Source organism: Ascaphus truei, chromosome 20 (genome assembly GCF_040206685.1).
Source record: "Ascaphus truei isolate aAscTru1 chromosome 20, aAscTru1.hap1, whole genome shotgun sequence".
In the NCBI taxonomy this organism is placed as follows: domain Eukaryota; kingdom Metazoa; phylum Chordata; class Amphibia; order Anura; family Ascaphidae; genus Ascaphus; species Ascaphus truei.
In genome coordinates, this window is record NC_134502.1 from 5,865,160 (window position 1) to 5,892,515 (window position 27,356).

The 27,356-nt window shown below is 40.6% G+C and overlaps 2 protein-coding genes across 2 annotated transcripts in view; both read left to right on the forward strand.

Moving 5' to 3' along the window:
• Nucleotides 1-27,356, forward strand: part of LOC142471454 (uncharacterized) — a 62,081-nt gene that overhangs the window by 31,162 nt on the left and 3,563 nt on the right.
• On the forward strand, nucleotides 1,499-21,944 carry LOC142471432 (uncharacterized). The gene is made up of 4 exons (XM_075578236.1): nucleotides 1,499-1,581; nucleotides 1,945-2,411; nucleotides 20,756-20,839; nucleotides 21,924-21,944. The coding sequence occupies exons 1-4, from the start codon at nucleotides 1,533-1,535 to the stop codon at nucleotides 21,942-21,944; spliced, it is 621 nt and encodes a 206-aa protein (XP_075434351.1). The 5' UTR covers nucleotides 1,499-1,532.

The window sequence follows — 27,356 nt, forward strand, 5'->3', positions numbered from 1 at the left end:
GTCTCATATTGACTCCATTGGAGGAGCTGCTTCGGCCAAAATTACTTACCGTCGTCGTGGAAGGCTTGGCTGGTGACCGTGACATTGGAATTTATCCGTCACAATTTCCAGCAGGTGATAAATATTACTGTACTAGGCGTGTCGTTGCTTACAGTTATTTTGCATATTTACACTGCTTTTTATACTGTCTTCACAATATAAGCATACCTGCATCTATATATGTATATGTCTGATTCTGTATATATATATCTCAAAATAGACATATATGTAGTAGTCCTACTAAAAGCAGTAACTAATATAGCACGTGCCATTGCGTGCTCATTTACATGTGAATTCCCAAAATGCATAGCTGCAGTGGAAGCAATTGATGGTGGGCGAAGATGGGGAACAACAGGGTAGTACACGTGTAACACATGTTCATGAGAAATTATTAGTAGCTACAGGTACAGAACAGAAATATGTATCATATTATTGTGTATTTTATTGATTTTACTCCGACAAACATGACATTACTGCCTATTTTAAGCATGCATCAAAGAAATTGCATGTAACGGCCTACAAACATCACTGGCACTAACACATCTATAGTTGCTTATGAAAAGGTCCATTTTTGCTTTATGTCATATACAGACAGCATAATGAGGCACACGTATCATATGTTATGTCATTGTTTTCATAACTTAAACACTGCAGATGACTACTTAGCTCATCTACCATTGTGTTAAAGCAGCTGCAATTAATATCTCATCACAGCATACACTTCAACAGAGGGGGTGGGGTTCAGCACACACACTAATTACAGCCTCATTTCACGGTCAACTTAGTTCAGACCATTCGCACCTGTTTCAAGTCATTGAAAGGTGTGGCTGATTAGGCTTTTTGGGGAAGGGAATACCTTTCTTACAACCTGAATAGCACAACTGAAGTTAATCACACTCATTGGAAAGCTTAACTCTAGCTACTAAATGCCCCAACAACTCATTACTTATCAAAGCGTACGTCACACATTAGTTCACTCATATCTATAGTTGAACTACTATGAAAGACACATTATCACACACTGCATGTGTTGTCTTGTTGAGTCACAGCCACATTCAGGTGTGCCACATCTTCGATTAATGTACCACACATATCCTCTACCAAAAACAACACTTTTTGCAATATGACCACCTTCATGATAACCATTGTGAATGGTCATCTCATGATAGTTATGTACATTATGATACTGATATCACTACACAACATATGATTTTTATGTACTCATTTAATCTATTTATCCTCACGCATTACTGCAGAAACATAGTATGTTGTATGTTAGGGAACTCAAAAATTCTAAGTACACAGGCATGTACAGTGTTATTACAACTATTTATGTTCACTTTCACACACATTTTCGGTTAAGGAACTGATGTTGTTAGTTAATCATAAATACAGAACATACAATAAGTGTTTGTTCAATATTTACACATGTAAATGTAAAACTTATGTTATTGTTATATATAGTTGCCCCTGGAGGACATGTGTCACCTGAGATGGAACAAGTGTCTTCACCTGGGTCAGCCAGCTCAACACTACTAGAAGGTGAGTGTATCATTTGCTGGCCATATAATATGTGCTCTTCTATATGTTATGTTGTCATGTGCATTATTTGTTTTGCACATCTTCTTTAAATAGGATTACTTAGTGTCAGTGAAAATTAAGTGTAAGGCAACATGTATTGTGTTAGTGATGTTAATTATCATGTAGGACTTCTGAGTTTAGAGCAACTTTTCATTCATTCATATTTCATACTGAGTCCAAACATTATTCGTAAGTCAAGGTAGTTTTTAATGAGGTTATAAAACGTATGCTAACATGTTAGGTGTTACTTAGGACACAGTACAATTACATAGTAACACAGCATACATTAACATGCCATTTAATAATGTGTACATTTCTTTTTAGAACATCATGGTGATGAGGATGATGAGTATGATGAGGATGACGCCACAGAAGAGACTGAAATACAATCATGTGACCATGAAGAGGTGCCAATAGAAACTGTTGTACCGCCAAATCGTCCATCAACTTCCACATACGATGCAATTGTAGCTTCAGAGGGAAAAATAGTGGACGCAGAAAATCGTCGCCATTCAGACATGATGACAGTGCTGGAAAGGATGATTGGACTGCAGGAAGAAACAGTATCACAATTGGCACATCTCCACAGAGTCTTCATTGAAGTGCCTAAACAGTTGCAAAAAATCAACACCTCATTCGAAGCATTAGTTGTTCAGCAAACACAAGCTAATTACTGGAGAATGACTAATGTACCACAATTCAACACCTCCCAGCCAGGATCTGTTCATGCAGGTCAGTTTTCACCACATTCATCTGAGATTCATTCACCAGGCCCAAATGTTACCGGTCAAGTAGCAGACATTGCTGTGCAGGTTCCTGATGACATCCTACCGCTGCCATCTCTACAAATTCAGCAGCAGACACCTACAAAGGAGGCGACAAAAACAAAACAAGACACACATGAAACAGACCAACCATCACTTGTGCAGTGTCTACCAACTTGCTCACATGTGTCACTGGGCACAAGCCCTGTCCGTGAACAGTCACTACCCAAAAGCCCTGTAGGTGAGTCGCTGCCCAAAAGCCCTGTAGGTGAATCGCTGCCCAAAAGCCCTGTAGGTGAATCGCTGCCCAAAAGCCCTGTAGGTGAATCACTGCCCACAAGCCCTGTAGGTGAGTCACTGGCCACAAGCCCTGTAGGTGAATCACTGCCCACAAGCCCTGTAGGTGAGTCACTGGCCACAAGCCCTGTAGGTGAATCACTGCCCACAAGCCCTGTAGGTGAGTCACTGGCCACAAGCCCTGTAGGTGAGTCACTGGCCACAAGCCCCGTAGGTGAACAGTCACTGGCCACAAGCCCTGCCCGTGAAGTGCCAGAGGCCACTCAAAGTGGCTCTGTTGTGCCTAAAGTTGGTGGCAAAAGAAAAAGGAAAATTCAAGAGACAACAAGCAGGCCTGTTACTCGCTCGCAAAAGGAACAAAAAAAATAAATGTTATAATTCAGAAAATATGTGTTTGGCCTTGTTTTGTTGACTTCAGATTATCTAATTACTATTGTATGTATGCTGAAGACTGTGTTGTTTCCAAACTTTCAACTATGTTCTTGTACACGTGAAGTTTTGGAAATGTTAACACTCATAATTAATTGTGTTATAAATATTTATGTTGTAATCGTCTGTTCAGTAATGGTCCACCAGGAGCCAGTTGCTAAGTTTAGAGAAGCTGCCATTGACTTTGCAGCAAAACATTGCATTTGGGTGTGTTAATTGATGTAAGAATTGCATATGCATATTAGTCACATGCAATTATTAAAACACCTAAGTAAGTGCAAACATCTTTCTTGTACGTGTACAGCAGGATTATGTGTAAATTATTACTTACCTTTGCCTTGCTTGGCCATTGTAATTTTGTCCTTTAATCAGTTGTGTGTTCGTTTCTATAACATCTCAGAATGTATAATAATATATATACACACACACACACACACACACACACACACTGAGTGAGTGTGAGTGTGAGTGTGTGAGTGTGTATATATATATATGTATATATATGTGTATATATATATGTATATATGTGTATATATGTGTATATATATATGTATATATGTGTATATATATATGTATATATGTGTATATGTGTATATATATATGTATATATGTATATATATATGTATATATGTGTATATATATATGTATATATGTATATATGTGTGTATATGTGTGTATATATATATATATATATATATATATATATATATATATATATATATATATATATATATATAGTACTATATAAACTGGTATACACAAACTAATACACTTCATGCTTCCTTGTGAAAGCACACTATTTTAATAATACAGGCCTAATGTTTGAGAAATATCCTAAGTATGAGACTCTAACAGTATTGTGCTTAAACAAATGTTTATTACTTAATTCAATCATGTTTCTCACCATTTAAATAGGTTTCATACAAGGTATACTTAATGCCATCAATGTTGTGTGTACTCCTGCAATATAAAAAAAAAATATTATATATAAATATATATATATTTTTATAAGAGATATATTTATATATATATATATATATATATATATATATATATATATATATATATATATATATATATATATACACACGTATTTAAACTCATGCAGACAGGGAGTTAACCAGACTTTCACATACACACAGAAATGTAAGCGGGGAAAAAACATTTCTTTTTGCAGGTGTGTTTTTACTGATATGCCTGGCTAAGAAATATTTTCACACACTGGTCTTTGTTAGTTTTCAAAAAAACACTATGTGAACGCATTCACAGTCTAGGGATGTTTTTCACAAACGAGATAAAAGAAGGAGAAATGTTTCTCCCACAGTCCCATATCACGAACCACAACTGTTAACCCAATTAGACAACCAAATCCAATTGGCGTTTGAAATAAGGAGTCAAAGTAGTTACTTTTGTTGACCTTGACAAGGAAAAACAGGAGTTTGTTAGCCATTCAGCACATTCATTTTGATGAGCAAATAACACAGACCTGCACACAGCTTTTGTGCTACTCAGACATGGCTGATGAATTCGTTAACAATATTAATCCCCTTTTAGGGTATAAGTACATGATCTGTGAAGCCATCTTGAACAGTCGCGGACAGAAAGCAAGCACACGCCAAATCGATGATTTCATTCGAGCAAAATATCCTTATTACCAAGACCGTAAGCATGCACGGAATTTTAATTCCTCAATAAGATTCACTTTATCAAGTAATGACTTTTTTGAACGTGACCAGGATAAGCTACAACACACCTATGGTTTCTGGAAGATTGCCCCGGAAAAACAATTTATCCTGAAAGACGGCACTTATATTGTCGTGAAAGGCATATTTATTCCTAATGGCAATAGCAATGTATCCGCTACTACTGATCCGTTTGAATCGATACGTGCTGCAATATCTGCAGCCTCCATTCCTGAAACCCACATTGTACAAGAACAAAAGTACTATGATTATGTACCAAGCCTTTCAGCTGAAATTGCATTGGAATGGGAACCGGAAGAAATGAACCTACCTCCCGACCAATTATTTGAAGAAAGCAGTGGCGATTCCTATGAGCGCATCCTGGAGGAGATATGTGCCATACTGGATTCAGCGGTTGGGTTAAGCGTGGATGAAAATGGCTTGCATTTCTGGAGCGACCAGTTGCAGCCAGGCGAAGAGTTAATTCTAGAAGAATGGTAAATATAACAATCGTTATGCGTTGACTCTGCGTTTAAATTTTTTTTTTTTTTGTAACCACCATTTTCACTTTCAATGCGTGGATACAGCGTAACATTGCAGACTGCATAACATGTAGCGATCACAAACAAATTGTTTCCTAATACAATATAGTAGGACCTGAAAGAGTAGTACACATTGCTGACGGAATAAATATACGTACTTTCCTATCCCTTTAAACATATTAGCAACATTTTACCATTACTCTAACACATACCTGTTTTGTTATCATGCAACATCTACAACATTGAAAACCGGGTCCACCACGTATGACGTGGGACCCTTGTCATGGGCCAAGGCGTCCTTAAAAAGGATTACTGATGTAAGTCCCGCCCCCAAGCGACGTGCGCGCCTCAAAGCCTATTGGCTGTCATGTTTTGTTATAGTAACGGTAACTGCAGTGTGTGATGCGTGCGGCTCAGTGTTTGTAGGCGTACCCTGGGCGTTAGCCGAATGTTAATTGAGTGGGAGGAGTGTTAGCGTGCGTTTCACGCTGGCTTAACATGACGTCACACGTATTGCATTTGCTTTCTGTTCAAACACGTCTGTTTAAAAAGAATACAGATGTACTCGTTTAGAACGAATGTAGTTTCGTCTTCATTGTATTTGAAATAAAGATGTTATGTTTACTGGTATTTTCAACATGTATTGAACGCACAACGTACGCTTTGTTTTGCGCATGCGCTAACAGTTAGTGGAGCCAAGCGTGAAGTGCGTGCGCACACAAAGATGTGCGCGCACATCTTTCAGTATACAGGCAACGTTCACTTCTTATACATAGTTATGCCTGCTACAAATTTAAAGAAACATTACATACTGATGAACAGTTTTACTTCTAACATATAAGTGACTGACGTGTGTATCTACACAATCATATAGAGCTGCGTAACGCGTTGTCACGGATGCATATCTAGTAAGGTGCCATCTTTGACCATCATGTGTTTGCTGTATTTCAGAGATGTCGGGGAAGATACAATCGGATCAATGTATGATTTCAGAAGAGTCTACCTTTATATGAGATGATTGTGAGGAGGAGCCACCGACTACTATACTACATATGGAACTAATTTTATATTGCTTGCAGCGCTTATTAACAAACAATTAAAAATGTGATACCCTTATGCCTATATTGCATAAGCACTTAATTAACATAATGATGTTGCAAAAGAGTGCCTCATGAATTTTTATTGAGTGTTCTTTAATGACTACTAACATTTTATGACATGGTGTGTTTTATATATAACAACCATTCCCACTCTGCTAACACATTTGTGTATTCTAATATGTAATGGAACGTATGACTGTCGAAACTATGTAACAATAATAATAATAATATGAGCATGTTCATGTATAGGGCTGCTAGTTGTACGCAGCGATTTACAGACACATGTTTCAGCCTGAGGTCCCTGGCCCGTGGAACGTACAAATGTTTTTTTGCCGCATGAGGCACAGGGAGATAAAGTGACTTGGCCAAGGTCACAAGGAGCCCACACCGGGAATTGAACCAGACTCCCCTGCTTCAAACTATCAGTGCCAGTGTGTGTCTTTACTCAGTGAGCCACTCCTTCTCCCAATGTAAAGGACACTTACAACCAAGTAGCCATTTATTTTTAAAATCTCTTGTTACATGGGTATGTAGATAAAATGGTTTGGGACTGTAGCAAATAATGTTACTGGCCAGATGTTATGGTCCCCTCCAATGCATGATGTTCTGAATATGACATTACCATCATGTTATGAAGTACGTTTCTGTGTATATTTCATTAACCTAACTAACTATAGTTTACTGTGTTTATTAATCGTTTAGAAATACATAGTATAGTCAATATGATGATATAAGCTACCATAATAAAGCTGGTGTTATCATTTGTCGGTGTTATACATGGATCCTACACCAATTGATAGAGACACAAACAGTTGTCTTAAAAAGTGTGTCTATGCTAGTGATGAATGTGCTCCCGTAAGTAAACAAATAAGTACAGTTATCCCCTTTTCTCCAACCACCTCTATATTACATTAATGGAAATTATAAGGAAACATACATAAAATGTGATGAAATGTGAGTAATCATTTTGTAATACAATGCACATGAAAGCTCAAGAGTAGCTAAATGCATATACATGATACAGAAAGTACATATATGTAACATTTGTGTTTAAACCAATATGTTGGGTTTTTAGTTCCAATAATTATAGGAAGATTGAGGTAGCCACATCTTATGAGAGATGTCAGCAAATATACATACCATGATCAGTCATACTGGAGATATACCTATAATGCAAAGGAACAATATATAAATTGCAAACATTGACATGCCATCTTCAGTACCGTAAACAACACAGCAAAGTGTGTATTTGGTGTTAAATGTACAACACCATGTATATTTCATGACATTCAAAATGTAAATCAGCCTGGTGTACACATCATATGGATGTACATGTTACACTGCACCAATAACATTGTATGTAAGCATACTAGAAGCATGAATGATTATGGGCATAATATGTGTTTTGTCTTAGCATAAGGAATAACACAATGCTACAATATTATTGCTTTGTTACCCAAGTTGTATTCACATACACACAACTAAAGTACAATTGAAGAGGGATTATATAACCTGTGCAACAATAACATACCGGTGCCACATCCCTTTGTGCACACAGCAGAGAAAAGAAAGGTGTGCAACCCATATTCATCTGTGTCCTAACAGAAGGTTATATAAAGAAACATTATTGTTAATATAACATAATTAAACTATAAAAGTAGTACTAGGAACATATGAGTTTGTACTTACAAGAAAAAAATGAATTGATGAGATTCTGTCGTGTCTGGCCACCACTGGCTGTTTGTTCATTTTCAGCAGCTACATGGGTGGGATGCTCGTCTACCAAAGCCTCAGCTAGGTCTGACTGTACATTGTGCCTGAGTGCAACATTGTGCAAAATGCAACAGGCAAGGATAATATCAGACACTTTTTGAGGCTTGTATAGAAGAGCCCCACCAGTTCTGTCCAGACACCTAAACCTGGTCTTGAGTAGGCCAAATGTCCTCTCTATAACAGATCTTGTAGATATATGGGCTGCATTGTACCTGTCCTCTGCTTCAGTTTGAGGGTTTAGCACCGGAGTCAAGAGCCACGGCCTAATTCCGTATCCTGAGTCACCTATAATGAATGGAGCACACATAAGCTGACATTAGTGATCAAATTGTACAATGCCAACATTCCTAAATCAACATGTGTTTTGTGTTAGAACATGTAAATATGTACTCACCCAGCAGCCAACCAGGTTCAAAATGTCCCTCTTCGAACGCATGGAAGACTGAAGAGTTCCTCAGGATAGAGGAATCGTGACTGGAACCAGGGAACTTGGGTACCACATGCATTATCCTCATCGTCGCATCACATACCACCTGTACATTGAGTGAATGGTAGTGCTTCCGATTGCGGTACACATGCTCACTCTGACTAGGTGCAATCAAAGCAACATGTGTGCAATCGATTGCACCCAGCACACATGGTATCCCTGCTATATTATAAAAGCCAGTCCTGACTTCCAGCCACTCTGTCGCCTCTGTAGGAAAATGAATATAATTCCTAGCGCGTCTATTGAGTGCATAGAGAAACTGGGTCAAGGCCCGCGAGAATGTAGATTGCGAGACCCCGCCCACTATGCCCACAGTTGTCTGGTATGACGCGGAAGCAAGATAATGTAATGAGCACAGCATTTTAACAAGCCCAGGGACTGCACGACCTCTGGCTGTGAAAAAATCTAAATCCCCCCTTATCTCCTCATAAAGAGCTAAGATTGCTGCTGAACTCAAACGATAGCGACTTACAATCTCCTCCTCACTCATCCCATCTAACAGGGTTCTCTCCCTGTACAGACGCGGACGAGGCACAAGTTGTCTCCTCTGTCTTCTCCTCTGATCTCCTGTCCCTCTACCTGTCCCTCGGCCTGTCCCTCTCCCTGTCCCTGTCGTATCCGCGTCACTGTCACTGTCCCTCGGTGTGTCCCTACCTTGCCCTATATGATTCTCTTGATCATCAAGCATGTCATAGAAAAGAATGTTCCTGCGTCTCCTAAACATTCGCAACATTTTGAAATGAGTAGCTGTGAATGAGCAGGTAATGTGCGTCCTTTAAATAGGTATGTGATGATGTCAGGTGACATAGTAAAATGCAAGGTGTTACATTAACATAATAAAGTACTTCTGTGGCAAGCTGTGTGCACTTGTTGTTCTAAGTATTTGTTGTGTGTATTCTGCAGGGAATGATGATATTTGGCAATGATGTGACGTGAAGCTTTGTACAAAGATTGCTTGCAAATAAATAGTTGCATGTGCAATGCATGTAACACTTGTGAACGCAAGAGTCAGTCATGTAATGAGACAAAAAGGCTGAGATTGACGTGGGAAAAGTTTTGTGTAACATGTGTAATTATCCATGTTATTGTGACATGTTGGCAACAATGAATAGTCGTGTGCATATGCATGCATTTGTGTAAGGAGGATAGTTGGTATAGAATGAGTTTACAAGGTGTCCCAATGCTGAATTACTGTACATGTGTGTATAAGTTAGGTTGAAGTGCTTGTAATGCAACGGTTACAATGTAAACATGCAATGTGATTGAGCGTCCAATAAGTGACGTCATGAAAATAGGGAGGACCCAAAAGTATATGTAAACATGAGAATACAGATGTACATGAACGTTTAAAGATGCATGTCACATTACAAGCATTGTGTAATGTAAAGGAAGATGAATATACTGTGTATGTGTGACATGTGTGACATGTGTGACATCATGTAAATAATTGTCGCTGAGTTGAGTAAAATGTGTGATATGATGTGAGGTTCTCCTTTAAGAGTTGAGTATAGTATTTTCCCTTGCCACATCATCACATGATGAGTAATGTGACCCGCAAATGCTGAAAACATGTAAAAGTCGAATGTTATGCAAATAAGACACATCAGCTGTGACACAATGCAGGGAATGCCCCCACACTGTAATGCAAATCCCCCTTGTATTGTGAGCAATGAAACGTAAACAGTACTATACTGTTATACGTCCCCGCTCCATTGACTTCCATTGATGTACAGAAGATGTTTTTTTTCTAAGTGCCGTTCCGGCAGCCTTAGCGATCGTTCTCCCGTCCAAAATGCCAACTTTAGTTGGCGGGAGAAATCGGCCATAACATCTCAATTTCGTAGTGCCGATCAGGCCCGATAAGCTGTTTTTTTTTGTTGAATCCAGCCGATTTAAAAAAGTGGCGATCAGTGTCGAAAACAGGCTTATCGGCAGGCGACTGGCCATAACCAAATTATCGGCTCCGAAACCTGGCGATATGAAGCACTTATCGGCGCTTACTGAATCTCAAACCCAATTTTGGCTATAACATGGCCATATTTCCCTTATCAACGCTTACTGCATGAGGCCCTAGGTCATGTTCAATTACGCTAGTTCTACCTGGCTGTGTAGAGAAGATTTCTTTGTTTCTGCTCACTAAATTCTGAACCTCTTGTTTCTGATGAACGGACAGGGTTTCAGCTATGCTAACCTCTGGGTCAGTTTCTTGACTCTCTGACGGACCTGGGGTTACTAGGGTTGACAAGACTTCTCTATCTTTCCAGGGCTTGAGTAGGTTTATATGGTAAATTTGCTCAGGTTTCCTCCTACCTGGCTGTCTTACCTTATAATTTACTTCTCCCACTCTTTCCAAGACCTCATATGGCCCATGCCATTTAGCAAGGAATTTACTTTCCACGGTGGGAACCAGAACTAGTACCCTATCACCTGGAAAAAAAATTCTGACCCTAGCACCCTTATTATACGTATTCCTCTGTGCTTCTTGAGCTTTCTCCATGTGTTCCCTCACTATGGGTAGGACTGCAGCAATGCGGTCCTGCATCTGGGCAACATGCTCTATTACACTTCTGTAAGGGGTAACCTCGTGTTCCCAAGTCTCTTTGGCTATATCCAGTAAGCCCTTGGGTGTCGGCCATACAATAGTTCAAACGGGGAGAAGCCTGTGGATGATTGGGGAACTTCCCTAATGGCAAATAACAGGTACGGTAACAAACAATCCCAGTTTTTCCCATCTTTATCAACCGCCCGCCGTAACATGCTCTTTAAGGTTTTATTGAACCTTTCCACTAAACCATCTGTTTGTGGATGATAGACTGAGGTTCTGAGATGCTTGATTTTTAGGAGTTTACATAACTCTTTTGTTACTTGGGACATAAACGGTGTTCCCTGGTCAGATAGAATCTCTTTAGGAATTCCAACCCGGGAAAACAGAACTACTAACTCTTTTGCTATGTTTTTGGCAGAGGTGCTACGTAGGGGAACTGCCTCCGGATATCGGGTGGCATAATCTAATATTACCAATATATGCTGATGTCCCCTAGCAGACTTTATTAGGGGTCCTACTAGATCCATAGCAATCCGGTCAAATGGTACCTCTATTATGGGAAGGGGTACCAATGGGCTGCGGTACGCCTTGAACGGGGCGGTGATCTGACATGCTGGGCATGAGGAACAATAATTCGTAATTTCTGCCAGAACCCCAGGCCAATAGAAGCTTCGGAGAACCTTTTCTTTTGTCTTTTCCACCCCTAGGTGTCCCCCCAATGGATGACTATGTGCGAGGTGTAACACTACATTACGGAATGTCCGTGGTACCAACAATTGTTTAGTTGTAACTGATTTTCTTTTATCAACCCGATATACTAGGTCGTTCTCCACCTCGAAGTAGGGGTAAGCAAGCGACCTATCTGGTTGGCCAAGAGTACTATTCAGGTCCCGTATATTTCCCCTTGCTACCTCTAATGTGGGGTCCTCCCACTGGGCCTTCTTAAAACTCCCAGGACTGACCTCTAGGTCAGCGAGGGTCTTATCCGGTTCTGGGGTGGTAAGTGTCTGATCAACATCCTGATTTGGGGTATTCCCTACCAAAGTAGTGATGGGGAAGGGAATTTTACAGCACTCCTCCTTTTCCCCCTTCTTATTTGGGCCCTCGTCAACCTCCATTTCTGAAAACGGGAAAGGATTTATTTCTTCTAATACTTCGTTATGGTCCGCTATTGAACTCTGGGCGCTATTCTGAGCGGGGGACCACATTTTTAGAAAATGGGGAAAGTCGGTCCCTATTAACACATCATGTGCCAGTTTGGGTACAATACCCACCTTGAAATCTAAAGAACCAAACTCTGTTTCAAAAAAAACATCAACAGTGGAATATTCATGATTATCCCCATGTATACAACAAATTGCCATTCTTTGTGAACTGTTTCCCTGTTTCTTCTTAATGGGCAAGAGGTATTCGGACACTAGTGTGACCATGCTCCCAGAGTCCAGAAGTGCCCGAACCCTCCTACCATTAACCTTTACAAATGCCCACAGATGGTTATTCAAGGGGTCCTCTGGGCTAGGGCGCATACATTGGGACAACAGCGAATAAGGTTCCACGCTGTTGCATTGCATGGGCTCATCATTTAGTGGGCAGATTTTTGCTGTGTGGCCCCTCTCATGACAATTTACACATTTAGGTACATAGTCTGTGTCCCACTTAGAGCCTTTTCCCGGCTCCCCATGTTGGCTATTGCCTTTAGTGTGCGAACCACTGTTGCTGGTGCTGCGTGAAGGTGGTCGCCGCTCTTCAGCTCCCCTTAACCCCGGTACCCTTTTACCGTCTCTGGAAGAGTCCTGGAACCTCGGGTAGTGGGGTTGCTCCACGACTGTGGGTTGCGGGTGCTCTCCTGCTGCATTGTACCTTTCTACGAGGGCCACAAGCTCATCCGCATTGTGGGGGTCACTCCGACTGACCCAATGGCGTAAGGCAGAGGGAAGTTTCCTCAAGAACTGGTCCATGACCAACCGTTCCACGATGTGGCTTGCTGAGTTGATCTCGGGTTGTAGCCACTTCCGGGCGAGGTGGATGAGGTCATACATCTGGCTTCGGGTGGCTTTATCCATCGTGACGGACCATGCGTGAAACCTTTGGGCGCGAACAGCCGTGGTTACGCCGAGGCGGGCGAGGATCTCGAACTTCAATTTTGCATAGACGTTAGCTTCGGCTGGCTCTAGATCAAAGTAAGCCTTCTGGGGTTCGCCGCTTAGGAAGGGTGTGATTAGACCAGCCCACTCAGCTTCTGGCCATCCCTCTCTCTGTGCCGTGCGTTCAAACGTGAGAAGATAGGCTTCCACATCATCCGAGGGTCCCATCTTCTGAAGGTAGTGGCTTGCCCTGGTCATTTTCGGAACTGGGGCTGCCGCTGCCAGTGGAAGGTTACTGATAGTCCCCCTCAGGATCTCGAGTTCCTGCTGTAAGCCCTGAGCGAACCGCTGTTGCTCCTCTCTCAGCAAGCGGTTTGTCTCTTGCTGGTTTGCATTCGCCTGTTGCAGGATTGCATTAGTCTCTTGCTGGTTTATTAACAGCTGTCGCTGGGTTTCACTCGCCTGTTGCTGGGCTTCATTCGCGTCTTTCTGGACAGCGACATTGCGTACCAGCGCACTCACCACGTCTTCCATCTTGTTTGGAGAGAGAGAAAAAAACTTTTTTTTTTTTTTTTTAAAGTTCTTTAACCCCCAGACCTTTTAGTGTTCTGCCCGCATTCTCCACCATATGTGACAAACAGCTTACTCCGGGGCTCCGCTGCTTGTCCGGGACGGTTAGAACACGGTCTTTTGGGGTAGGTTAAATGAGGAGGCGTCACGTACTGTTCCTTTAAACAGGCTGTGCCTGGTTTATTCAGTCCCAGGCACTGAGACTGCCACAGTGCATACAACAAAACACATCAAAACAAAAACTGCTCACCTGAGCGATAACTTAACTTAGATTTCCCTAACTCAGGGTGGAAGTGGCTTTTCCACTTTCCAACAACAAAACAAGGTACTTTTGCAGAGTTAGCCAAATGAATAGAACAATTGAACCTGTGTGGGGAAGGGGCTTCTCCCCACTGTGTTCAGCAGCCTTCCAGGCTCTGGAGAAGAGACAAGAGCAAACAGGAAATCAGTCTTACATACCTGATTTCTAATTAGCATGACAGGTGACAGAAATCCCTCAGTTCCAGCGCTTGCCCAAAACTGTGGGATGGAGTGCATGTATTATAAGGCTGCACTCCCAGGCCAGACAGGATAGAAACTGTTCAGTATCCTGGGAGCCCTATATATGGAATTTATTACCATCCCCTGGTTTCTGTCACAGTATATATATATAGTGCAGAATAAATGAGTTCTTCAGTATTAGGTGATTAGTTCTCCTCTCTTCTTCAGGTCTAGCAATACTGATATACAAATGATTCAATGGCTAAAACAGTGTGGAGAGAGGAAAAAAAACCCAGATATTTACTGTAGATAAACACCCTACCTTATCTACAGTAAATATCTGTTTTTTTTCCCTCTCTCCACACTGGTTTAGCCATTGAATCATTTGTATATCAGTATTGCTTGACCTGAAGAAGAGAGGAGAACTCTCGAAAGCTAGTCCTATGACATAAATTGTTAGTCCAATAAAAAAGGTATCACCTAATACTGAAGAACTCATTTATTCTGCACTATCGCAACTGGACTAACACGACTTATATAATAGGACCTGCATATATATATATATATATTACAGTTATTTTCTTTTATGGGTCTCCACTCACTGCAGTGGATACTAAATTTGCTAGTTCCGCCCCTTCAGCCGTAGTAGGACAGGTAACTCTTCTGCAGGTCCTATTATATACAGTAAGTCCCTCACCTTACCTGTAGGACAGACTTCGATTTCTCCCATGGATGTAAAAATAAATCTACTATAGAGAGGAGAGGAAAATGAAGGAAGGATGATTACTTCATTTAAATGAAATGGGAAATAATTTTTGGAACGAAATAGAAAACTGGTCTTAAAACTGCGTTATCCTGGTGAAACGTTAGAGCCTGGAGATCACCCACTCGTCTCGCTGATGTGATTGTCTTCCAAGTCTACAGAATTTGCCGCAATTGTTCAAATTGGTGACCCACCAGGAATTGTAAGACCAATGAAAGATCCCATGTTAGTACTGTGCTTCTTATTTTGGGTCTTAGCTGTTGGACTGCTTATAGAAATCTTGTAATAAGCCTGTACAGTATGTATATCTTTATTTATATAGGGCCATCCATGCACATAGTGCTTCACAGCAGTAATACATGTGGCATAATATAATACATAATAAAAATAAGCTCTTGAGACATAAAAGTAAGATTAGGAAAAGGAGTCCCTGCTCTGAAAAGCTTACAATCTAATAGGTAAGTAAGGGGAATTTACAGAGACAGTAAGAGGGTGTTCTGTTAAGTGCATCAGCAAGGGGTTGAGGTCAATGAATAAGAAGTATAGTATCAGCCACGGAGCAACCCATATGGTTTGTTAAAGAGGTTTGTTTAAAGATTGGTCTTAATGGTGGAGAGCTAGGGTGCCAGTCGGACATTGAGGGGAAGGGCATTCCAGAGGCGTGGGTCAGTGAGAGAAAGAGAGGTTTTAGATGGGAGATGACTTTAGATGCAAAAGGGACAGACAGAAAACGTTCTTGAGCAGAACGCAAGAGTTGGGCATGTGCATAATGAGATATTAGTACTGAGGTGTAAGGAGAGTCAGAGGAGTGAATTGCCATAAAAGAGAGAAGGAACATCCAAGTAATACAGGATTGAATAGGAAGCTTGGAGAGGGATTTTGGCAGGATAGTCACTGAAACTAATTTTGGAGATTGTAAAATGATTCTAGCAGCAGCATTTAAGGTAGATTGTAAGGGAGACAGGTGAAAGACTGGAAGGCCGGACAGCAGAAGGTTACAATAGACGAGATGGGAGAGGATACGGGCCTGCCTTCGAGTTTTAGCAGTAGAGCAACAGAGGAAAGGGTGTATCTTGGCAAATGGAGGAAAAAAGCAAGAGTCGGGAAGGTGTCTGATGCTAAATTCCTTTCTAGTAGTGCAGATAATGCCGAAACCTTTAAGTAATGTAGACAGAAACCCTTGTCAAAACCATCTTGCAAAAATTCTATCAATGACTAAAAAAAAAGATCAGAAAAATCTTAATTTTTCTTCTGACACCAGTCTTGAAGTCAACGGTATATTAATGAGATTGAGGTGTTCCTGACTGGCATTAGTTAACAACTTACCTAAGGGGTGTTTTAAGTGCCTAAAGTGCAAATCTTGCAAACATATGCAAACATCATCTGAATTTACTTCCACAAATACAGGGAATAGTTATAAAATAACATCTTTTATAAACTGCATTACCACATTTGTAATCTACCTATTAAAGCTGCAGTTCAGTCTTTTTTTTTTTTTATTTATTTTTTTACTTCAATATTTTCATGTGGGCAATCTCTAATTGCCTAAAGAACTGTATAGCTGCAGGTCAATTAGTTCTCCATGTATTGATCTGCAAAATTTGGTGACATAATTAGTGAAGGGATTTGTTTTTCTTCTGCTTCTGTCTCTCAGTGGAAGCTCATGAATATTCATGAGCACTCCTGCACTGACATGTGCTAGAGGGAGGGCAGGGCTGACAAAGGGGTGTGCCAGGGCTCGTGACAGGCATGAAGGGGCAGTGCCTTAGCAAATGGTTGTTAAAATAGAATACAAGAAAATTTGTCTTTCAAAGTTGTTTTTTTAAAAACAGAAAATGCTAAAAGTATTTTTTTCTTACTACAGAACTGATTTATTAAAAAAACCACACATGCAGGATATTGACTGAACTGCAGCTTTAAAATGTGGATGTGGAAAACAATATGTAGGCCGAACAATTAGAGTGGAAAAAAAGGTGATAGTGCGCAGCTACAGTAATAACTAGTGAACAACAAATATCAAGTGAACAGTGCACCGTGATTAAACAAACAATATTGTGGACCTTAGATGTGGGTCTTGCACTAATCGTGGGTCTGCAGCCTTTCTTGGGGGTGGCTCGACACCCCAGACACTAGACAAAAAACAAAAGAACAAGGCGCACAACGCACATAGTGTATTAAAGTATAAAATGTGACTTTATGGTTAAAAATAAATAGTTCTGCGTACATCAAGTAGGAAATAAACAAGCAGTTGGTATATAGGTTTACCACACCAGGAGATGACACTGTGCGACACCCTCAGATGGATCTCAGCATGCACTGGGTCAGCAGTCGTCTCATCAGTCTCTTCCAGCGTCCTCTGTTAGGGGATGGTAGGTGGATGAGTCCCTTGTAGAGAGAGCCCCACAGCATACAGCTCACAGGTAAGTAAAGAAGCCGTAGGATTTAGCATCCATGGAACACTGCAGCATTTGCCGCCACTCCTCGTTGGGCGCTCAGCGATGACGTCACTAGTCGCACCTCAGCTTCCGCAATGCTTCTCATGGAACACGTTGGATAAGAGGTGTCTATGCTCTTCTCCCCCCATCCTTTGTGATTCTGGACACTGTTTGGACACTGTTTATTAGTCATTTGCCTGGCGAAATATCTCTCCCCGCTGCCTTACAACTCTGGATTGACACGCACGCTGTGCGTTCCATGAGAAGCATTGCGGAAGCTGAGGTGCGACTAGTGACGTCATCGCTGAGCGCCCAACGAGGAGTGGCGGCAAATGCTGCAGTGTTCCATGGATGCTAAATCCTACGGCTTCTTTACTTACCTGTGAGCTGTATGCTGTGGGGCTCTCTCTACAAGGGACTCATCCACCTACCATCCCCTAACAGAGGACGCTGGAAGAGACTGATGAGACGACTGCTGACCCAGTGCAGGCTGAGATCCATCTGAGGGTGTCGCACAGTGTCATCTCCTGGTGTGGTAAACCTATATACCAACTGCTTGTTTATTTCCTACTTGATGTACGCAGAACTATTTATTTTTAACCATAAAGTCACATTTTATACTTTAATACACTATGTGCATTGTGCGCCTTGTTGTTTTGTTTTTTGTCGAACAATTAGAGCCTTGAAAGTTCGCATACTTGAGCACTTACGCCTGATAATTAAAAAAAGATGTCAATCATCCTGTTTTCTTACACTTTACAAATTGCAATATGGGTAATGTAAATAATTTTTCGTACATTGGTATAGAGCATATACCCTGTCCCATCAGAGGTGGGAATAGAAATGGTATTTTGGACAGGAGAGAGCTCTTCTGGATTTTTACCTTACAGACTCGTATCCCAAATGGCCTCAACTCAGATTGGGACTTAGGGCCTCTCCTGCTTTAGGTAAATAAACATTACCTTTTTCTCTTCCCTACCAGATGGGAGGCATAATGTCTCTATATTATTTTTGGATTTCTAAACATTTTTTTACATGATGTCAACATGATTATAAGAATAAAATAGACGTTATATATTACTTAATTTAATGATATTATTATTGATATATGTTTTTATTATTATTATTATGTATTTTTTTTTTCATTTTTTCATGTTTTCTTTCATGTATTTAGAACCATTTTTTAATGGCTTTTGACATTTTGTTGTTAGGATTGCTTTATCTCACTCTGTTGAAGAGCATTGTTTCATTCCTTTGTAATGAAAAAACTTTTTTTAGTATATGTAATGATATGGTTTTGAACGGAGCAAGATATCTGCTTGAATTTGGAATATATGCATATTATATTGATTCTTTATTATCAGAATTAATTATTAATTATTTAATAATATGCTTTAATACTCTTGATTTATATATATATATATATATATATATATATATATATATTAGTATCAGTTACGGTTTAATATTATATTGTTTGGTAATTGTTCATATATATTTATTTATTTATTTATATGTATTCCATTTATATTCATTGAAATAGTTTTCACTAAGCTCAATCTGTGGTTGTCTAACAGGTATAGAACATAATTTATTCATTGATGTGGGGTATATCTGTGCCCAAAATCAATGAATTTTTCACTTATATGTTATATATTTGTTTTTTATCCTTGGTTTTAATGTTTATCATATATTTTTCTTCGGAGTGTCATCTTGTTAGGGTTTAATAAAGTTTTTTATATTCTACCGGCTCCAACGCACTGACGTCACACGTCCCGCATCATTTTTTCCAACCAGGAAGTGACGGGGGATAGGTTACAGCGGCACGAGGATCAGGTATTTAAATACACTGGTAAGCTGTTTTTATTCACCTTGATAAAGGGCTACAAGCCTGAAACGCCTAGGTGTACTGTTTGTTGTTTTTGATCCATTAAACTTAATTTTTTATCGTGGGAACGCACCTATGTGTTTTTTACAATTAAGCAGTGGATTTAGTGCTCCGTTTTCTCCTCTCCTTTTTTGCAATTGCCTTATCTGAACATCCTTTCTTTTTCAGTATGTGCCACCTAATCTCCATGTCCCCTGAAAGACTGGGAGATGCCATGTGGGATCTATTGCCATATTCACCAGATGGGCAAACCATGTTCTTCTTGTCTTATTCGAGTGATCATATGAAAACTTTGAGCAGAAGCAGTCAACTTTTTTGTTTTTGAGATAGACCTCATGGAGCCCTCTCTGGGGCTGACCCTGGGGATACATCAGCTGGTAAAATATTCCAACATGTAATTCCCATTCATCTGGACGGATTCTTGTTCGGCTCAAAACGTCAGCTGCAGCATTTTCTTTTGCATCTGGGAATATGAACCACTGTGATGTTGTTCGTGTGGTCTTCCTAAGACATAAATGATTTGAGTCTCCCGCTTCTGGTTCCTTCTTCTTTTGCAATGTATTTTACCATGGCAATATTGTCAGATTCTACTTTTATATTATTGTCTTTAATACAAGCGTGACATTTTTTGATCACGTTCTTCACTGCACGCATTTTTACCATGTTTGCTGGAAGCTCTTTGTAGGACCTTGGTCAACTTCCTTGTGCCAACCGTCTTCCCATCTGCACTCCCCATCCAGAACTGATTGTTGGTTATTGTTATTCAATCACCTTCCTGGAGGGATAGTGTATTATGTAGATTTTGTGGGATTTCCCATCATCTTAGATCCAGTCCTGTTTTGGGATATATGTAAATATTTAGCTCTAGATATTTTGGAGCTGTGTTCCATTGATCTAAGAATGTTTTCTGCAGTGGTTTCATATGGAATCTTCCCCATCACCCATGATATTCTAAGATTGTGATTACTGTGTGTGTGTTTGACAGTAACACCTTTTGCCTTGAGATATTAACAATAATTCTTCCTGTTCATCCAATCATGGATATATCTGGATAGCCCTCTATCTCAACTCAACCACCAATGGAACTACTACCTTGGTAAAGGTGCTAATTCAAAAGGGATGGCAGTATATATATATATAACGCTTCCCCCTTACTGGAATTATGAAGACTCTCTGATGGCTCTGTGTGATGGGTATGTTCAGATATGCATCCTTCAGATCTATTGAAACCAACCAGTTCTTTGGCTTGACTTGGTGAATAATTGTGTTTAATGATACCATCTTGAATTTTCTTAGTTGAAGGAAAGTAGTGAACCTCCTGAGATCCAGTACTGCTCCGAATTCTCCATGTACTTTTCTGACCAGAAATATTCTGGAGTAGTATCCTGTTCTTTTTTGAGAACGAGGGACTTCCCTTATCACTCGATTCAGTGTTAGGTTCATTAGGAAGTAGTACAGGATATTCAGCGCTCGTGCTACAGATGATTTGATAAAGGAAAATCCCCTTGCTGCACGTGTGTGGAGCGTCTCCCTAAACAGCTCCCAGGTCAAGGTGATCCCCCCTAAAAAAGGGGGGAGACACCCTGAAAAACAAGAAGAAAAAAGTGCACACAATGCGCACCAGGGATTAGAAATATGTCATTTATTAGTAAAAATAATACTGAGGGGATCCAACCCCACCTCAGTAACAGAAGTTACACAGCTAGGTTCAGTGACAATACACATGAACCCTGAGATACATATAATGTTGCTACATCCCTAAACAGTATAACACATAAAATACAATTATTACCAAAAGTAATCAGTTGATACAAAACAATAATCCAAAGTAGTATGAAGTGAAACCACCATAGAGGACTATCTAAAGCTGACAGGGGGGAGACGGATACTCACACTGAAGCAGATATGCGGGTCCACGGTGACCGTATGAAGATCCGGATCACGGCACCGCAGAGATGGAAACACCGCATGGGCTTCTTGCAGGCGCTGTCTCAGCCCGTCAGCAAACACGCGCAGGTTGATGTGAGTATCCGTCTCCCCCCTGTCAGCTTTAGATAGTCCTCTATGGTGGTTTCACTTCATACTACTTTGGATTATTGTTTTGTATCAACTGATTACTTTTGCTTTTAATTGTATTTTATATGTTATACTGTTTAGGAATGTAGCAACATTATATGTATATCAGGGTTCATGTGTATTGTCACTGAACCTAGCTGTGTAACTTCTGTTACTGAGGTGGGGTTGGATCCCCTCAGTATTATTGTTACTAATAAATGACATATTTCTAATCCCTGGTGCGCATTGTGTGCACTTTTCTCTTAGGTTCATTAGGATACGTTCTAATTCTTCGATTTCTATGCGCCATGTACTGCTGTAAATAAAAAATTATCTTCCTCTTGTTTCTGAGTTAACTCCAGATGGTAACCTTATTGGATGACTTAAAGAACCCACCTGTCTCTTACAGATTGAGCCCATACAGCTGTGAACTGCACGTGCCTTCCTCCCACAGTGAATTGCAGGGCCCTCCTTATTTAATGTAAAATGTTCCCTTCCGACGGATCCTCTCCATGCTGATTTGCCATAGAAAGGTTTCCCAGAACGAGGGACCTTGGCATGCATGTAACACATTCTGAGGATTATAAAAACACTTCACTGTTCTCTCCTGCGGCAGGAACACAGTTCCTACTGACTTATTGAATATGGCATCCCATTTTCGGCTGCTAGATATATTCTCCTTTCAACGGCAGATAACATAGATTGTTCTTTGTGGTGGAGCCTGCCACCCAATGTCTCAGGGGAAAAGGAAGAAAGCGCAAGACCCTCATAGTGTAGTATGTAAAAATATAATTTATATATGGAAGGTAAAATATGCACGTACAGAATAGAAATACTATATATAGGCATTTACTGTAGGTATAAAAACCAGTAATGGATAAGGCGCTCCCACGACTGCTGCACAGGATCCACAGAAGGCACCACGTCTTCCTTCACAGGCTACGATATTGCCACGAATTCCGAAATTGTTCACCCTCCTCAAAGAAATGGGATAGCCAGAGTTGGTGGAGTGATTAGAAGAATATCAACGTGATCCGCTTTCTCCAGCAGTTACAGCTCTTGGGTACTGCACGTCTCAACCTCCAATCAGCACAACAGAAAGAGAGAATACCACGTGTCAACAGGCGTAACCAAAGAAACATACAAATTGATTGTCCCAGGCGCTGTGAATAAAGTCCAATGAACCCAAATACCGTGAACCAATTGGGCAGTCTTTAGTACAGGCTTCCTATGTCAGATAGATGATCTTGATAGTTGTTGGACAGGCAGGGGTGTTGTCTATTATGATGTGCTGATGTCTCTGAAATCACAGAAAAAAACAGCAGGGCACGCCCATAGCGTGGTATGTTTTATCAATTACCCCCCTGCCTAGAACCCTGAAATCCTACTTACAGGATAAGGGCTCTCAAAGTACAGTGGAGAGAATCTGTGCCTCACGTCTCTGCTCCTCAGAACGTCTCACGGATCCCACGTGGTCTGGTCTGCAGGAGTCCCCTCACTTAGCGATGTTGGTAGTAGGGATGATATACTCCAACGCTCCCACAGATGAATGCGTGTGGGGGGGGAGGGGGTTGGAGACGGGGAAGATATGGAACAAACTAGTGTGATAACGTACAGGGTTTTTAATGACATAAAACAACGTAAAATCACACTTACAATGTTGGAAGTTTTCAAGCACAGCTCACATTGCCGTCCGCAACCTGTGTAGCTCCTAATGCTGCCAAGGGGAAGGTCGCCGCGCGCTGCACTCGATTCCGGAAATCAGAGTGACGTCAGCAGTGGGGCAGACCGGAACTCTCCTCACACCAGGAACTACGGGTGCCCGGGCAACTCAATTCACTAGGCTCCTCCTCCCTACGCGTTTCGTGATGAGTTGTCACTTCCTCAGGGGATAATGGAGCCTAGTGGATAGGCTATTTATATGCTAATCTTAAGTGGAGAGCCCTCCTACAAAAGGGATGGACTAGGCGTGACAGCTATGCATTACATTCGGCTGCGATCGTATTAAAGGCAGACTGGGATCAATACTAAAGCATACCTAATCAACTAGGACCCATTAATAGCATATGAATTAAAAAGCCTTAATTACTAGTGAATTGATTGATGAATAGGGCATAATGCAACATACACGATCAACTATTAAAAAATCACCTAGATGTTTGAAAAACACCTATAATATACATTTATATTCTTAAAAGATACATAATACGATAATACATTTATATTCTATAAAAATACATATAAGTCTAAGATACATATATATTATTGGAATACTAATAGCAAATAAAAAAACTTATACACTAATATTACATGAACAATAAAAGCCTGTGAACCACTCAGGCATAAAAACATATTAATTTACTGATCCTTTAAAGCCATAACTAATTTACTGATCTTTTAAAAAGGCCGCCAGGTCGAAATCGATATTGAGGCCGAGGGGGGACAGTGTTTTAAGTACATAGATCCAATAACTTTCCCTTTTGGATACTAAATTAAGTCTGTCTCCCCCCCGCCAACTTCCTTTTGGGTTATCAATTCCTACACATATCAGACCCTCTGGGTTCTGGCCATGGTGTATTGTAAAATGATTTGAGACACTATGGGTCTCGAGGCCCCTCTTGATATTATAGACGTGTTCAGCGAACCGTCTTTTGAGGTGTCTCCTGGTGCGGCCTACGTATTGCAGGCCGCATGGACATTCTAATAAATAAACACAGAAGTTGGTCCTACAATTAATAAAAGTTTTAATATCAAAGCTTGCCCCTGTTACGTTGGATTGAACTTTTTTTGTCTTTTTGCTATTCTTGCAGCCAATGCAATTGGTACATGTGTAATACCCCTTTAGATCATTTAACCAAGACACATGGCGATCTCTAAGGCCATCAATGGGGCAGCTGGGAGAAAGGGAAGATTTCAAATTTCTGGCCCTTCTATAGACAATTTTTGGTTTGTTGGGGAGAATAGATTTCAGGGTAGGGTCTTTGCGGAGAATGCCCCAATGTTTGTTAAAGGTCTTGGATATAACTGGGGCCAGACCGCTATATTGAGTGATGAAAAATGGAAACTGGTCTTGTGTCTTGGGTTTAGAGATTTTTCCCATGTCCTTTGTACATATTAGAGAAGCTCTATCTATCTTGTTAACTTCTAATATAGCTCTGTCTAGTTCCTGATTTTTATATCCTCTTTCGATAAATTTAGTTTTTAGATCCTTGACCTGCTGTTGATAAATGTGATCTTCTGAGCAATTTCTCCTAATTCTTAGTGCCTGTCCTTTCGGGATGTTACGCAACCACTGAGAGTGGTGGTGACTCGATGCCAACAGATATGTGTTTGCATCTACTTCCTTATGGAAAGTTTTGGTATGAACCATATTGTCTACCACATACAAAGATAGGTCAAGGAAATTTATGCTGTTTTTGTTGTCATTAAACGTGAATCTTAAATTTCTTTTATTGGTGTTCAGATAAACTTTAAATTGCTCTAGTTGGTCGACAGGCCCCCTCCAGACACACAGCACGTCGTCAATATATCTTTTTTTTTTTTTTTTTTGCAAACACATATCTGTTGGCATCGAGTCACCACCACTCTCAGTGGTTGCGTATCATCCCGAAATAATATCATCCCTACTACCAACATCGCTAAGTGAGGGGACTCCTGCAGACCAGACCACGTGGGATCCGTGAGACGTTCTGAGGAGCAGAGACGTGAGGCACAGATTCTCTCCACTGTACTTTGAGAGCCCTTATCCTGTAAGTAGGATTTCAGGGTTCTAGGCAGGGGGGTAATTGATAAAACATACCACGCTATGGGCGTGCCCTGCTGTTTTTTTCTGTGATTTCAGAGACATCAGCACATCATAATAGACAACACCCCTGCCTGTCCAACAACTATCAAGATCATCTATCTGACATAGGAAGCCTGTACTAAAGACTGCCCAATTGGTTCACGGTATTTGGGTTCATTGGACTTTATTCACAGCGCCTGGGACAATCAATTTGTATGTTTATTTGTTTTATACAGATTTGGAATAGTCTGTTGATTTTTTTGTTCCATAGGCTGCTTTAATTTTTTTGATTAATTTTTGATCACTTTATGGTTAATCACCTTAATTTGTTATCATTGTTATCACTATATCACATTTTTTTCTGTAGGTCAGCGCTTTTTAGAGGGCTTATAATTGTTTGTTTGCCAGGCGTAACCAAAGAGTGACGTGTACCGCGTCACAAACTCCAACCAATCACAGAATCCCTGAAGAAGTGACCTTGCGTCATGAAACGCGTTGGAGTTTTTATTTTGATCCAATAAGTTTATTGGATTTATTAAGCTCAGTTGAGTTTTTTCTGGACTTTTATTTCAACATTAGACGGTTCTGCTAGATGCTGTTTGATCGCATTCCGATTACGATTCCAGGACGCTGTTTCCCCTCTGTGACCGGAGCTGTGATTGGTTGGAGTTTGTGACTTGGTACACATCACTCTGTGGTTCTGCCTGTCGCTGCATGGAGTTCCCTCTCTCTGCTGTGCTGATTGGAGGTTGAGACGCGCAGTACCCAAGAGCTGTAACTGCTGGAGAAAGCGGATCTCGATTGATATTCTTCTACTCCCTCACCAACTCTGGCTGTCCCATTCCTTGGAGGAGCAGAGATGTGAGGGTGAACAACTTAGGCATTCGTGGCCATATCGTAGCCTGTGAAGGAAGACGTGGTGCCGTCTGTAGGTCCTGTGCAGCAGTCGTGGGAGCGCCTTATCCATTACTCATTTTTATATTGTGACAAAAGTACCCTTCTGCTATGTACCTTTCATCCAGGGATCATCACTTCCAGGTAGCGGAGACAGTCTTCTGACACAGAGGGGGAAGTAAAGCGTTGGCCTGTTTATTTTGCCATTAAGATGTTACAGCAGATAACATTAATAAATCAAAACAAACAAAAGTCCTTGCTCCACTGAGCACAAAACACCGCTCTCTTAGTACAAGCTTCTCTGAAAACAAATTGGTCGGCTCACAGGCAGGCTTTAACAGGTGCTCCTCTTCATTAGCAGTTGCAGCTGTGTGAGACCAGGGAGAGCTAGAAGTCCTGGTCTGGATTCTGCCTGGTAAATCTCCAAAACGTGGAGCACTGGCCCACCCTACTCTCCAAGTGCTCCGCCCCAGGGACTCAATAGGAGGCGCAATAATCCAAAATTACACACTGCATCTCCCTGGTGCTTAATTATGACAGAAACCCTGCAATAATTGAGGGGCAACATATACACTTTCCACTACCATCCCCTTATATCTGTCACAATACCTACATGCCTATATAGTATTTCTATTCTGTACGTGCATATTGTACCTTCTATATACAAATTCTATTTTTACATACTACACTATGAGGGTCTTGCGCTTTCTTCTTTTTCTCTTTATCTAGCTGGCGTTATCTTGACCTCAGCCTTTCCAGGACAGCTGCAGACCCTCTGCTTATAAAGAGATGTTTATTATTATATATGTATTTGCACTTTAGTGTTATCTGTCTATGTCACATACATAGTATTTTACTCACTAATATATGTTAAACTTCAGCTGCTTATCTGTGGTTTCATATAGTTTTCACATGTTTGCAGTATAGGTCTAGTATGACAATTAATTATAATTTTCACACATTTTTGATGTGCTTGGACATATTTTCTATATACCCAATGTCTCAGCAACAATGGTGCCCTTCTCACTGCCATTGAAAGTGCCATGGATATTGCTGATCTGTTGTCAACTTAATTTCTGTGAGAGCACTCAGGATCAATCCTCTCATTGTATCCTTCTTGAGTGTTTCTTCCATGTAAGCTGCTCCGATGTGCATGGCTCTGGA

What these genes read in the sequence shown, in the direction of transcription:
- LOC142471432 (XM_075578236.1), top strand. Translation starts at nt 1,533, where the DNA reads ATGGAACAAGTGTCTTCACCTGGGTCAGCCAGCTCAACACTACTAGAA. An exon ending in GCCCAAATGTTACCGGTCAA is followed by an intron (nt 2,412 to 20,755) that starts GTAGCAGACATT and finishes GAATTTTCTTAG; the next exon opens with TTGAAGGAAAGTAGTGAACC. An exon ending in ACCAGAAATATTCTGGAGTA is followed by an intron (nt 20,840 to 21,923) that starts GTATCCTGTTCT and finishes TGTCTCTTACAG; the next exon opens with ATTGAGCCCATACAGCTGTG.